General features: G+C 37.3%; 1 protein-coding gene across 2 annotated transcripts in view; it reads left to right on the top strand.

Annotated features, from left to right (window-relative positions):
• Nucleotides 1-15,540, top strand: part of Uhrf1bp1l (UHRF1 binding protein 1 like) — a 149,547-nt gene that overhangs the window by 111,468 nt on the left and 22,539 nt on the right. For both annotated transcript variants that reach the window (XM_023716719.1, XM_023716725.1), the window contains 4 exons: nucleotides 1,977-2,119; nucleotides 4,056-4,206; nucleotides 7,888-8,141; nucleotides 8,475-8,583. In XM_023716719.1, the coding sequence (XP_023572487.1) occupies nucleotides 1,977-2,119; nucleotides 4,056-4,206; nucleotides 7,888-8,141; nucleotides 8,475-8,583 (657 nt within the window). The remainder of the gene's footprint in view (nucleotides 1-1,976; nucleotides 2,120-4,055; nucleotides 4,207-7,887; nucleotides 8,142-8,474; nucleotides 8,584-15,540) is intronic.

The following is a 15,540-nucleotide window of genomic DNA, read 5'->3' as shown; positions in this document are numbered from 1 at the left end:
AAATTAGACAGCAAGACCTTGTCTAAAGTAAAAATAGTTCAAAAAAAAAAAAAAAAAAAAAGACACTTGGTTCTAAACTCTGACAGTGTTCTCTTCATGTTAGAGGAATTGATATGTGTATGTATCATACACAGACACATGCGTGCATGTGTGTATATATATGGCATTCATATATATTCAGATACATGAAAGTCATATTTGTGTGTACGTATTTATGGATATATGTGCGTGTTTATGAACACAGACATACCTACACTACTTACGCACTTACCACAGGCTCTTGACTGGTGTCCTTCCATCCACATAGTTTTATTTGCAGTTTATTCTGTAGGGAGAGTGATCTTCTAAAAAATGCACATTTGATTGTTTTTCTCCAGTTTAACCCTTATAACTCACCCTTGCTATAAGGTTATCAGATCTAAAATCCTTAGCATCTATGGACCGGCCAGATAGCTCAGCAGACTAAAGCACTTGTTTAGGCAGAACGCAAGGGTTGAAGGTTTGATCCCCTGCGTGCCATGCAGGACGCACCCCTATAATCCCAGCACTTGGGAGGCTGAGAAAACAGGAGAATCACTGTAAGTCCAATCTACGTAGTTAGACCCTGTACTAAATACATTAAAAAATAAATAAAATCCTTGCATCCTGGCAGTGTTCTTATGATTTGGCCCCAGCTTCCCTCTTCTGTGGTGTCTTTGCTTGTACTCACTGCACTTCAGCTGTACTATGGAATGTTGAAGTCTTCCTCACAGTTTCTTTACTGAGATAAACTCTTGTGTCTCAGGGTCGTGTACCTATACCCTGAAAGCCCTTTTCTTTCTGTTTACCTTAATAAAAATATTATTAAAGAAACCTTCCTAAAAAAACCCTGGACTGAGAGGCAGGCCACTGATAGTGCTCTTATTTATTAGCTTCTGTACCGTAATTGTATTTCCATGCATCTTCCCTGTCATCCACAGGATAGTTTATTTTGTACTCTATTAAGCACTAACGTCAGAAGCCAGTTAATAGTACATACAATAGTAAGTTGAGGCTTGAGTTTTGCAACTCTTTAGCATTTCTTTTCCCTCCCTCCCTCTCTCTCTCTCTCTCTCTCTCTCTCTCTCTCTCTCTCTCTCTCTCTTTCTTTCTTTCTTTCTTTCTTTCTTTCTTTCTTTCTTTCTTTTTGGCAGAACCAGGAGTTGAACTCAGGCCCTTGCACTTGCCAGGGAAATGCTTTTTCTACTGAGCCATCTTCCTGGCCCCTCTTTAGCATTTCTAATCTAATTTTTCTAACAATTTTATGGCTATTTTGAAGCATTAATCTGTAACAGACACTTTTTTTACTACAGTTAACTTGAGAAATACTGAAGTACAACCTAGGATGTAGGCAGCTACGAAGGGATGGCGAATAATCACAGTAATGATGGTAGTGTTAAGTTCATGTAAAATACAGTTAGGACTTGCTGTCGGGTACTGAAGAGGATGAAGTGGTTAGACTGCACTGCACGGTATATGTAGGTGGAGGGCGGAGGCGAAGCCCAGGAGGGACCTGTTAGTTGGACCAGCCCTGCAGCTGCTGTGTGTGGGGAGAAGATGTGTTGTGTACAGCGGTGGGAGACTGTTACATTCCCTAAGTTGAGGGCTTTGTATTTGTAACATTCAATTCTGGAAATTATTGTGTAGTATTTGCCAACTAACCATAATCTAAATTTCTTTTCTAGATTTTTTTGGTCTTTTTAAGACAAGGTCTTGCTATGTAGTTCAGGCAGGCCTTTAGCTCACTATGTAGTTTAGACTGGTCTCAAACTCGCAGCAGTCCTTCTGGCTTAGCTCCTGCGTATGGGATTTTAGGCATTTGCTACCATGCCTAGCATCTTTTCTAGTTTTTAGACAATATGATGTTTGAGAGTTGAGGGGATCATCCATTTTGGTTGAATTTCACTTCTTGGATCATGTGTAAAACTGATTTTATTAGTTTACTGTTGCTGTTTCAGAAATTAAAAAGAACTCTACTGCCAATTACCAGAGTCCAGCGGAAAGTGTGAGCACCAGTGGAAATCTGCAGAAATATGGTGAATCCTCCCCAGATGCTGTTAGTACGAATTCAGAGGGTGCTCAAGAGAACCATGATGACCTGGTAATCACTTTAGAGATACTGTATGAAAGAAATACCATCAACTTTTTTCATATTTGATGTATATATGTTTTAAGATACTAATGTATAAAATGAAGTCTTAGATGGTGGATGGTTTACTCTGTTCTTTGTACTTTTTTTGATTTTAATTTAGGGTCAAGATTTTGCTCTAGTCCAGGCAAGTCTTAAACTCACTATGTAGTCCAAGATGCCCTTGATCTTGTGGCAGTCTTCCTTCCTCAACCTCCTGAGTGCTGGGATTACAGGCATGTGCTGTCACAGCTGGATTACTCTTTCTACTCTGGAGAATGTTTTCTTGTGGAATGAATTGGCTTTCTTTTCTATTTACTTTTCAAAATTTGTTTTTAATTATTTTACAGAGGGGAGGACTTATCTTTTTCTGTTTTGTCTTTTTTTTTTTTTGGACCTATAGTTTCTTTTAAATATAGTACTTGTTTTTGGTACTGGGTGTTGCACTCAGGACCTTGCGCTTGCCAGGCAGGCTCATGATGCTGAGCTGTCTCCCCAGCCCTTAAATACACTTCTTTTTTTGTTTGTTTGTTTGTTTTTGCGCAGACTGCCTTCAAGGCATGACTGGCTGTCTTGTGTTGTGGGGATCGAACCACAGCAACCTGAGCCTGACTGCTTTGTTGAAGCAGCCACTTAAAGAACTGAGCTAAGGAGCAGGTCCCCTTAAATACACTTCTTAAGAAAGGTTTGATACAGGGAAGAAAATCCTTATAATATTTGGCTTTCTACAAAGAAAATTTATTACTGTTTTCTTTTAAACCATTCTGAAGTAGTGGGATATTTATAAGAAAGACATTAAAAATGTGTTACACATCCTAGTTTTAGTGAAAATCATTTTATGCGGAAGTAATATAATTAATCTGTGCCAACTAAAATAGTTTTCCTTGACTGAATGAAAAGACTAAGTTTATCATTACAGGATGAGAGTCCCTTGTGCAAAATTTTTAGGACCAAAAGCATTTTTTTTTTAATTTGGGATATTTGCATATACATGGTAAGATATCTTGGAGATGGACTAAGAGGAAATATGAAATCTATTTATGTTTTGTACACCTTGTATAAACGTAGCATGGTAATTTTGTATAAAATGTTTAATAATTTTGTGCATGGGGCTGGCCAGAGAGCTCAGTGGATTAAAGCACGTGCTCAGGCAGATGTAGGGGCTGGGGTTCAATCCCTGGCATGCTGTGCTGGCCCCGCCCCCATGGTGCACTGAGATTGAAATCGAGCATGATGGCATGTGCCTGTAATTCTAGTGCTTGGGAGGCTGAAAACAGGAGGATCACTACAAGTCTGATCTGTGTAGTGAGACCCTGCAGACCCTGTACTAAATACATTTAAAAAAATAATAATTTTTTTGCATGAACTGGGTGTGATGGTAACCCCTGTAACCTCAGCAGCTGGGAGGTTGAAGCAGGAGGATCACCATGTGTTTGAGGCCAGTCTGGTCTACATGGTGAATTAAAGACAGGTCCAAAGTATACAGTGGGATCCTGTCTCAACCAAAAAATAAATAATAAAAAAAAATAATGTTCGTGAAGGAGAATTGCACAATGCAGAATATCTATTTGTCCCATCATGTTGTCACTCAAAAAGATTAGATATCTGATTTTAATAGATACCTAATCTATTACATTACACTAGGTGTAGTCAACTTTTGTGATGTAACTACTGGCTCTGTGGGTCATAGATATCTATCTAGTTTGATAAAACACAAATGTATTTTTAGAAATGAATGATCAGGGCCGAGGAGATGTCTCAGTAGGCTAAGTGCTTGACTGGCAAATGCAGCGATCTGAGTTCAATCCCTGGTTCTGCCAAAAAAAAAAAAAAAAAAAAAGAAATGAATGATCATTTATTATTTCTTAACTTTAATTGATACACGTATTATTTGTGTCATCAATAATAGATGTCAGTTGTGGTGTTTAAAATTACTGGTGTTAATGGGGAAATTGATATCCGAGGAGAAGATACAGAGATGTGTCTTCAAGTGAACCAGGTGACACCACATCAGTTGGGCAATATCAGTCTTCGGCATTATCTTTGTAATCGTGCAGTTGGTAAGATTTTCTTTTTAACTTACTTTGTGTACATAATACTTTAATGTGATTTAAACTTTTTAAAATATATACATAGGACTAATCAATATTGTCTTTGATGTGTTGAATGAAAATTACATTTCAGAAAAAAAGTCATTGAGCTATCATATTTCTCTTAGAAAAATACGTAGAATCCCATATCATACCTAATATGTTGAAATAAATACAGCTTTGGATGATAGCAGAATTATGCCATCACTTTACGTTCTGGGAATTAGAGGGGAATTAGTGTATAAGCCATCATGGCTTTTTGGCGTTTTTCTATGTTAGGCCTTGTGATGTATAGTATATCTGCTGAAAGGAAAGAAATAGAGGAATTTTATATTAAGTGTAAATCCTAAAGCTTTGCAAAATAGAGGAAGCTGAATTTATATCTAGAGAAGTTTCATAGTGGAGAAAAAACAAAAGTTAATGTGAAACTTTCAGAACCTTCTGTATTCATTCTCAACACTTCATACTGTACACTCACATTATTTCTGCTGCATAATTTTTTCTTTTATCAGTTACAGCTTACTTAATACCATTACCTATCACTTGTTTCATTTTTTTTACTTGTTTCATTTTGTATCTAGATGAACAAGTTTTTTTTTAGGGTACAAATTAGAATTAAAGCAGAATTACAAGTGATACAGAATTTCATGTAACAATGTAATATGAATTTCACAGTATTTGTTGTAATACATAGTGTTGTTTTCCAACCAGTTATTCATATTATTAGATATATGCATGTAAAATTGGAAGAAGAAAAAAAAGAAATGTCTAAGAAATTAAGAAGACAAAAAAGAGAAACAATTGAAAAAAGGAGATGAAACAAATTAAAGCATTAATTGCTTCTTTCCATAGATCAGCAGAAATCCACAGTACAGTTGTCCAAACCATCCTGCTTACATACATAGATAAATCTCTGTCCTCATTCCCTTTCCTGTCCTCCTCAACTTAGTACTCTTGCCTTTTGAATAAGTTCATTCCTTTTGCAGTGTCTATTGTACCCTTCAGATTCCATATTTCTCCTTCAGGTTCTTACACTTAAAGAGACAATATGTTCCTTGCATATGTGTGTCTGATTTATTTCACTTAAGACTGTGTTCTTTGGTTGCATCCATTTACCAACAGAATACTCAAATTTATTCTATTTTCTAGCTGAATAATACTCCATTGTGTAAAAATACCACATTTTCCTTACTCATTCTTCAGTTGATGGGCATCTGGGTTTCCAGGATTTAACTATGACAGATTGCGCTGCTATAAACATGGGTGCACATATATTGCTGTGGTATGAGGTTTTTAGTTCTGGACAAATTCCTAGAAGAACTAGAGTGGAATAGCTGGCTTGAATGGGATCTCCAATCCTAGCTTTCTAAAGAAATTCCACACTGATTTCCATTGTGGTTGTACCAGTCTGCACTTCTACGAACAGTGCAGAAGGTAAATGAACAAGTTCTTTTGGCTGTCTTGTTTGGGTTGTATAGTAAGGTACAAATACCTTATTTTTTTCTCACCTATCTCAGTTGTTTTCTTTGAAGAAGAAAAGGAAAAGGAGAAAGAATAGAAGAGAATAAAAAGAATGGGAAAACAATAAGTAGTTTAGCTTGAACGTTTCGAGAATAATCAACATTGACAAGAATGGTGTTTAATGGGAAATTTGTATACACAGTTAGCACTCTGATAATGTTACAATTTGGTCTGAATTTTCTGTCTGGTTCCTTTTTCTCGCTATCTGTGGGTGTTGGCTCCCTTGAATAGGCAGCTGGATTAGGCACCCTTTCCTCACTGGAAGACAATGTCACTGACAAAGCAGTGGGAGGTGAGATTTATTTTGGCTCACAGTCTCAGCGAAGGTTTGTTGAAACCTTCAGGGAAAGAATACAGCCTTCCAGGTTATTCCCTCAGTACCCATGTCCTGTACTGGGCCCCACATCTAATAACGCAACCACCTACGAACTCATAAGCATTAGCAACCCTAGCCCACCTCTCAGCTTGGGAGCACTGAGCATACACTTTGGACTTTGGACACACACAGTAGTTCCCTGGTGTTGGGAAGGGGGTGGGAATGGGAGGGAGGATTTTTGTTTTTAACCTGTAAAGTTTTTGTTTTCTTTCTGCTCCAGGATAGTTTTTTGGGATGGTATTGGGGATTGAACTGGAGCCGTCATTCTGAACTGTATCCATTGTCAACCCTTTATAAAATGTTTTATTTTGAGAAAGGACCTTACAAAGTTGTCTACTCTGGGCTTAAACTTGTAGTTGTCCTTCCTCAGCCTCCCAGATGCTGAGATTACATTTCTACCTGCTAATTTCTTTTATTACTGCATCAACAAGGTAACTCCTATTTTTCTTGATATTGGGAAGAACACTTACAATTACCAGTTGTTTCTTTTTTACCTTTTTAAATAAAATTTCTTTTTTCCTTTTTAAATAAAAATAAAATATCTGAGATTTTAAATATTCAAACAATTACATTTGATATACTTTCTGTATTATAAATGTTAAGTGAACAGTATTAACATTAACTAAATGTAATTTTGTACCCGAATAAAAATTTTAACGCTAACTCTGCACATTGAGTTGCATGTAGAGGCCTCTCCTACATTCATAAATATTCATAGCTTTACTTTTTTGGCAAGCCCTGCCTTCAAATGTGTCTGCATTTGTTCTCAGTAAGATTATTCATACCCATGCTGAGGGAAAATAAAGTCTTTCCATCATAAATTTAATTAGTGGGACCTTTTTATGAGGACTTATGAGATGATTAGCTTTCATGCCTCAGAAACGGACATGGGTTTTCCTTTCCAAAACAACTGGTTTGTGTTTTTCCTCATGAATTCTGTGAATAAGGAACCTGCTCATTCTTTTCTTGTTGTTGCTAGGAAGCTTACTTTTGGTTCACCTTTAATCCTGAAATTTCATGTGTTGTGAGTCTTTAATCTTACCACCTACCTTCAGCTTTTCTTATTTTTTGTTTCATCATTTTAATGGGATTATGCTATGTGCACATTGTTTCCTATTTATTTAGAGGTAGGCAGCATAAAATAAGTAAGCATAGTAGTTACCATTCGTGTCAGTTCCGAAGTAATTTCCTTCAATAGTTCCACCAGTAGCTTTTTAAAAGTTAGTCTATAACAACTTGTTGACATTTGAAATTTCCCTTTTAAACTTGCATATTTGTAGCTCAGCAAGCCATCTCAAATTCTTTTTAGGAATGAGGCCAAGGCATAGATAAATGTGTTATTTTATATATAATCACATATATATTCTTTATAGTAATTTCAGTAATTTGTCTCTTAATAGAAACATTTTACTGAGGTCTTCTCTGTTTGCTTGTCCATTATTTAAGGGCCCAATTGAATGAGGAAAGTACAAACCCTGACCTTGGTTGCTCTCGAGACACAGCTTGCCAGTCACTTCAGATGCTGTGACTGTTCACTGCAGTCACCCGTTCTACCGCACGTGTATAGCTAGGTATTCACTCAGACACATGTTAAGTATCTGAAGTGGGTATCACATTAGTTATAACATGTTTTTTCCTATTATAAGAAATAGAAAATAGAAAAGTCAACATAAATCACAACATTAATTAATTCATAGTGATACTTTTTGAGTAGCATTGCAAAGTTATGATTTTTTTATGTTCATTTTCCCTAGGTTCTGATCAGAAATCTGCATTTCATTCCAAATCCTCTCCTGAGATTTCACTGAGGTTTGAAAGTGGGCCTAGTGCTGTAATACATTCATTGCTTGCAGAAAAAAATGGATTTCTACAATGCCATATAGAAAACTTTAGTACTGAGTTTCTTACATCTTCTCTGATGAATATTCAACATTTTTTGGAAGATGAAACTGTTGCAACAGTAATGCCAATGAAGATACAAGTTTCTAACACAAAAATAAATTTAAAAGTATGTTAAAGGATAATTTTCTATTTTCATGTTATTAGTGTTCATACTCCTTCCTCAGTTTTGATTCATGTCTAAGACTATGTCTTCTCCATAACCTACACTGTATTAAAATGAGTTTAGTGCTTTTTATGATGAATGATAGAGATCCTCACAAGTTAGAAAATCTCAAAGTAGACCAGGTAAGTCTTGCCATATCACCTAAAGCATGTATAGATAGGCAGTATTTCTAACTCGTTAAGAATACAGACAGAAGTAATGTTGATTTAAAATGATACTTTTAATTTTGTCATTTATTTGAATAAGAACCTGCTAGCATTCCTTCTTTCCCTGTAGGATGACAGTCCTCGGAGTAGTACAGCATCTCTTGAACCAACGCCTGTAACTGTGCATATTGATCATCTTGTGGTAGAAAGAAATGATGATGGCTCTTTTCATATCAGAGGTATACAAAAAATCATTTAAGCAAATGTCTTCAATTTGAAGTTAAATTATGTTTGTGCTGATTGTATCCTATTACTCATTATTTACTTTGTATTTATATATGTAGTAACAATGGAGGTACATTTGCAGTATATTGTAATAGATTATCTATGAGCCAGACACAGTGCTGAGAAGGCCTTAGGAGGACTGCTCAGGAGGTTGAGGGAGGAGGACTGCAAGTCTTATGCCAGCCTGAGCAACTTAGCCTGTCTTAAAAATAAAAAGTGCTAGGGGATTAGATCTATAAGTAAACTCTGTAAGTAACACCTCTGTAGTTGGTTAATCCCTGTCCTGCACATGTGCTTTGAGCGACAGTGAGCAAGGCTTCTGTGGCTTCTGTGGTTTCTGTGGCTCTTGATCTCACTTCTCCCAGTGAAGCTGTTTGCCTTTATTTCCTGCTGTTCTTTCATGTATACTGCTGTATATTGCTCAGCACAGAATTTGGCTTGCAGTTTTCCATCTCTGTGCTTCTCTTTGCTGTGATATTACTCACTAGAATCTCTTATTTCCTGTGTGGTTTGTTTGTTCACTTATTATGGTTTGGTGCAAGGACCTGGACCCAAGGACCCCTTGTCTGCGCCCGAGCTCTAGCCTGTGCTCCTGTGTAAGTCTTACTGTCCTTGCCAGGTTATCTCAAGCATTTTCTTTTTAGTGAAGCCTTCTTTCTCATCCTGTGAGTTCTCATGGTTTTGGTACCTTTCTGTACACAGTTATAGTATACTGCTAGACAGTGTTTTGGTGTTTGTGCATTCTAATAAAACTCTTAAGATATCTAACATGAGGTTTTTATATCTTAGGAGGTAGTGAGAGTAACAAAACATGAATCAGTAGACCTAGATGTTCTGGTCCTCGCTGTTTTAGTAGCTTATTGAGGATGAAACATGAGTGCCTACAGAAATTTGACTACTGATCAAAACCCTATGAGGGTTGGAGAGATGGCTCAGTGGTCTAAAGCACCTACTTGGAACAAGCTTGGCAAAGTACAGGGACCACGGTTCGATCCCCCAGCACCACATGCCAGCCAGCTGCGCCCCCTGGTGGGCTGAGCTGGCCACACACACACACACACACACAATAAATAAATGTTAAAAAAAAAAATTAAAAAAAAAAACAAAACCCTATGAAATGGCAGAAAATATGTAAAAAGAAGGTTAAAGTAATTAAGAATACTTCAGAAGAATAAGCACCATGAGGAGGTCAGAAATGCTTAGAAGAAAGCAGAGCATGATGGCACGTGCTTATAATCCCAGACTAAGGAGGCTGCAGCAGGATGGTTACAAGTTCCAGGCCAGTCTGGGTTACATAGAAACTTCAAGGCCAGTTTGAGCAGTATCATAAGACCCTGTCTCAGAAAATCAACCCACCAAATAAGTAAAACTAGAAAGGCAAAACCAGATTAGTGTGTGGCTATAAACTCATGAAAGAAGACTGTGCTGAGGTAGGAGCACTGCATGAAGAACACTTAATTCATCAGGCCCTCTGGAGGCTGGGATCAACCAGAGACAGCAGCTGAGGCCAGCAAGAATCAAAGTATCAGCTACATTACGTAAGGCTGTGAGAAGATGCCCTTGCTGTGTGGTTCTAGTTCCCCAAATTACAGGCCTTTCTTCTGGAGGAAGCAGACAAGGGTGTACCATTACTTCTGTATTGAAGGCAAGTGAGAACAGAGTAGGTTGTGCACACAGAGCCCACTTTATTTTCTTTTCTAATCTCATGAATTAGAGAAGCCATACCTTACCTAGGCAGAGGGAAGAAATGAGGCCCTGCAAGTGGAGAACTGTTAAGAGACCCAAGTGGAAACATCCCAAATATCATCATGCAATAAATAATAACAAAGTATGGTAGGTTCACATAATGGAGTATTTTTCAGCAATATGGACTGATATAATGGTACATTTATATCATGGTAACTTGGGAAACATTATGCTCATTGAAAAGCAGTCACAAACGGACAAGAGAGTTGGGATTCTGTTTATGCGAAATGTCCAAGAAGAGGCACATTTATAGAAACAGAATATAAAGTAGTGATGTCCTAGTTCTAAGGGGGATGAGTCTGCATGGAGATGGGAAGAAATTGTAGTGGTTATGAGGCCTTGGGTGTGGATGGAAATGGCAGGTGATTACGGTGATGGTTGCACCATCTGGAGGTATGACGCAAACTTCGGCTTGTGCACCAAATGTGTAGAGGTATATGAAGTAGGCATTTTGGTATTAATCAAGCTACTTTTGGGATCTTTTAACGTCTAGTTTTGGAACCACAAGAGATCCCAGAAACCACCCTACACCTCAAACTATAGCAGGGTTTTTAATGGGAAAGGGGAGTTTACAGTTTGCATGGCTGTTACTGCTTCTTAAATTCAGCTTTAGTATAACTATTGCAGCTGACTCTGTTTCCACTTTTATACCAGGACCTTGACCTTTCAGCTGCTGTCAGTGCTACTGCATCCAGAATGAGAAGGAATTCTCCAGATGGAGAAGTATTTCCATGCCTTATCTTTTTTTAAAATTAAGTTTATTTACATTTTAGGTATGCATAATGATCACATTCATCACAGGGGATTTGTACCTATACAAGATATATCTTGATTCTTCTGTTCCCATTCCCCTACCTCCTTCCAACCCCTCTTCTCTTATTTACAAGAGCTTTGTTTCCATTTTTCCCCTTCTTTGTTTTTCTGTTTCCTCTTTCTTCATTTCCTCTACCTCATTTACCTTTCTATTTGAACTATTTCTTCCTATTTCCCAGTATCTACTACATATTTTGGTCCTTATTTACACTTTTAGCTTCTCACACGAGGGAAATGATGTGGTATTTACACGTGTCTCATTTATTTCACCTAGTATGGTCTCAAGGTGCATCCACTTAGATATAAATGTCTCAAGTTCATACCTCTTTATGGTTCAGTAGTATTCTGTTGTATAAAAAAGTATAAAATCTTTATCCATTCATTATTTGATGGGCATACAGGCTGTTTCCAAGATTTACCTGTTACAAACTGTGCCACTGTAAAGTTGGATGTGCATATATCAGTATGGTATGAGGTGTTTAATTCTTTTCAGATGAGAACAAAAGGGTTAATAGCTGGTTCAAATGGAACATCTAGTTTAGTTCTCTGAGAAATCACACTGATTTCCACAGTGTTTGCAGCAGTCTGCAATTCTATAAACAGTAGAGAAGGGTTCCTTTAACCCTAAAGCCCCACCAGCATTTGTTATTGGTTGATTTCTTGATAATAGCTATTCTTTGTGGGTGAGATGGGATCTCAGTATTGTTTTAATTTGCATGTCTCGAATGATCAATGATGGTGAACATTTTTTCATGTATTTATTTGGTGTTTCTACTTCATCTGAGAAGTGTGTATTCATTCCAGAAGCCCATTTTTAGATTGGGTCTTTATATTTGGAGGTGTTCTGATTTGGGGGGTTTCTTTATGTATTCTAGATAGTAGTCCTTTGAGAAACATCTGGAAAAATATTTTTTTCCCACACTGGATTGTCTAAACACTCTGTTGATGTTTGCCTTTTTTTTTTTTTTTTGCTGTGCAAAAGCTTTTGAGTAGGATGGGATCCTAGTTGTTGATTTTTTGTGATAGTCCCTATGTGTCCAGAGTTTTGTTTATGAAGTCTTTTCCTATACTGATGTCTTCAGTTCTATGTGGTCCCTTTTCTGAAGATTTAGTGTTTCTAGAGTGGGTGTGGTGGTGCGCATCTGTAATCCCAGCCATTGGGAGGCTGTAAACAGGCGGATCACTATGAGTCCGATCTAGTAGTGAGACCCTGAACACCTTGTACACCCCTCCCTAAAAAAAATACAAAAAAAAGTTTTAGTGTTTCTGTTTTAATAGTTAGATCTTTGATCCATTTAGATTTTAGTTTAGTGTAAAGCACAGCAAAACCCAAAAACCTCAGTGGTGCGATGGAAGTATATTATGTTCTTCAGGGTATTGGTACTGTACCTTATTAAGATAATTTATATTAAAGTATTTTTTTCATTGATACAAGAAAAAAGAATAAGTTTTAAATATATATATATATGTCGATTTTTATATAGGGATCGTATATTTTATCTCTGTTCCTTATGAGCAGTATTACAGAGCAGGTTATGATGATGTGTTGTTTTTCATTTGGTGTAGAAATTTAATTGGATTAGGGTGTGGTGTATGTAATGAAACACAGCCTCATGTATCAACAGATACAGCTGCTAAGTTAGTGCATTGTATATATAGCTCAAGCTAATTTGTCAAGTTGCAGTAAATGTTAACAGCAATTGTATTTGTCTCCAGAATGTAGCATTTTGGGAATGATTTGAATGGTCTTTCTTAAACTGTTTTATTTATTTAGGCGGAACTGGAGATTGAACTCAGGCCCTTGCACTTGCCAAGGAAGCACTTATTCCACTGAGCCATCTTCCCGGCCCCTCTTAAAGTGTTAAGAAATTTCAAGCCACCTCCCCTCCACCCCGAGTAAATTTTATATAGAGAGCAAGAGCATTTAGAATGATCTCATTAGTACCTATTGTAGAAGTTAGCAATTAGTACCTATTGTAGGTGTTTGTTGGTGGTGATAATGACAGCTTTCCTATTACTTCTCCTCACTCCTTACTTCATGTATTCTAAGCTCTACTTGTAGCTGTTCTAGGTATTATTTATTTATTTTTAATGTATTTGGTACAGAGTCTCAGACTCCTACTGATCCTCCTGTTTTCAGCCTCCCCAGCACTTGGATTACAGGCATGCACCACCACGCCCGGTGGATGGCTCAGTGCGTCTGGGGGCAAGGCTGGCGTGGCTTGTAGTGCCGGGGATTGAATCTTGGTCCCTGTGTTTGTCTGAGCAGGCACTTAGCCTGCTGAGCTATCTCACTGGCCCTTAAATCCCATCATGTAGAAATAGATTATTTTATTCTCTTTTTCGTCTACTTAATCACAGTTCTTCACATCTGAAAATCTTAACTAGTTTTCAGTAAACACTTTAAGGAGAAACTTCAAATAATATTTTAAAGAGTAACAAATGTGTGTTCTAAATTTTCTTGCTTCAGTGAAACACAACTAATTGGCTACATAAATGATTTAGGAGAAAAAAAGAAATACGTTTATACAGGAACGTGCAGAGCCCTCTGTTAGCTTTCACAGCAGCATGCTTGCTTGAGCAGCTTTTCTCTTGAGTTTACTGAGGCTCTGCTTGCTACCCTCAGGACCTGGGCACCTCATGGTACTGCTGTTTATTTTATATTTTTGTATTTTAGTGAAGGGTCTACAGGGTGTTCAGAGTGTCACTACTGGATCAGACTCATAGTGATCAGCCTGTTTACAGCCTCCCTGGAGCTGGGATTACACCCAGTCTCAGTGGTCTTCTCAGTTTGCCTCGGGGGTAGTTCCAGCATGGCAGGCCTGAGGATCAAACCCCTGTGCCTGCTCGTAGGCACTTTAATCTGCTGAGCTACTTGGCCAGCCCTTGGCTATTTAATCAAAAGCATTTTGAGGGAAAGGGGCATTGTGTATTTATATCAATATGTACTTGTGTATATTACATATTTAAAGATCTTTGATAAACAGCTTCTCCCTTAGCAACACACCCTCAAAATCATTGTTGTTTACTTCCAACTTGAAATATTGTTTTAACCACTAATCCAAAAAATGGCATAAAACATATTAACTCAGTAGAGTATCTTTGTGTTCTGGAAAGAAAATTGAATAGAAATCTGCAATAAAGTGAGAACTCTTAAAGTCTCTTGTGAAACATTACTGTGCATCCTCCATGGTACTAATACGAATGTTGACATTAACTCACTGAGATGAAAAGGTGTTCCTGATGCCCCATTAAGAGGAACAGCAGGGTACAAAATAGTGTATGGTACATTGCCAGTTTTTTACTTAAAAATGCATTTATGCATGGGAATATCAAGAAATCATGTAGAATGATGTTGAATTTTAATATCTCAGTGAGATGCTGAGCACATTTTTCTTTTGGTTTAAAAGTTTTTAGACTTGTGCTTTCATAAAATGTTTTAAATGCAGGAAATCAAGAACTGGAGATATAATTATGTGAAGTGATAAACAGTTAATTAGATTGATTGTGATTTCATTATACCACATATATCTATCTCTCAAAACAGGTTGCATACTGTGAATATGTATGATTTCTCAGTTATACTCTTTTTTTTTTTTTTTAGGGAAGTGTCTACAGGGTGCTCAGGGTCTCACTACTAGATCAGAAAGTAGTGATCTACCTGTTTACAGCCTTCCAAGAGCTGGGATTACAGGTGTGTGCCACCATGCACGTTCTCAACTGCAGTCTCAGCATACCCTGGGGGCGGGGCCGGCATGGCACACCTGGGGATTGAACCCCTGGCCCCTGTGCCTGCTTGCAGGTGCTTTAATCCGCTGAGGTATTTGGCTGGCCTATACTCAATTTTTTTTTTCAACACAGATTAATAGCACAGTTTTAATAATTAATACATTGCATATTGTTGTCTTCTTAGTGGTCATTCATAATATAAGATGCAGACATGATATCCTGTCCATGAACACTATTAGAGCAAATCTTTCTATTCATTGAATTAAGAGAAACTAGATGTATATCTATTCTATTTTTTTTCCATAAATTTATTGAGAAACAAATAGAAATGAGACAGTTTCAAACCAAACTGGTATGACAGTTTCAATAAATGACACATTGTATACATTCTTCCTAGTGGTTAATTGCTGTACAAGATGTAGACATGACATCCTACTTACAAACACCATTAGAACAAATCCCTCTATCCATTTAGAGAATGTAACTGTATATCGATCCTAGCCATTTGAATACACAGATAGAAAATGCACATTCATCTGCATCCCCTTTTTGTTGTTAAGTTCTGTTATTTGAATATTATAGGTGTGTAAACTCAGCAAAATATTCTAAAAGAGTCCAGTAGC

Source organism: Octodon degus, unplaced genomic scaffold (genome assembly GCF_000260255.1).
Source record: "Octodon degus isolate 3935 unplaced genomic scaffold, OctDeg1.0 scaffold00004, whole genome shotgun sequence".
In the NCBI taxonomy this organism is placed as follows: domain Eukaryota; kingdom Metazoa; phylum Chordata; class Mammalia; order Rodentia; family Octodontidae; genus Octodon; species Octodon degus.
This window is presented reverse-complemented; position numbering and strand designations above follow the sequence as displayed.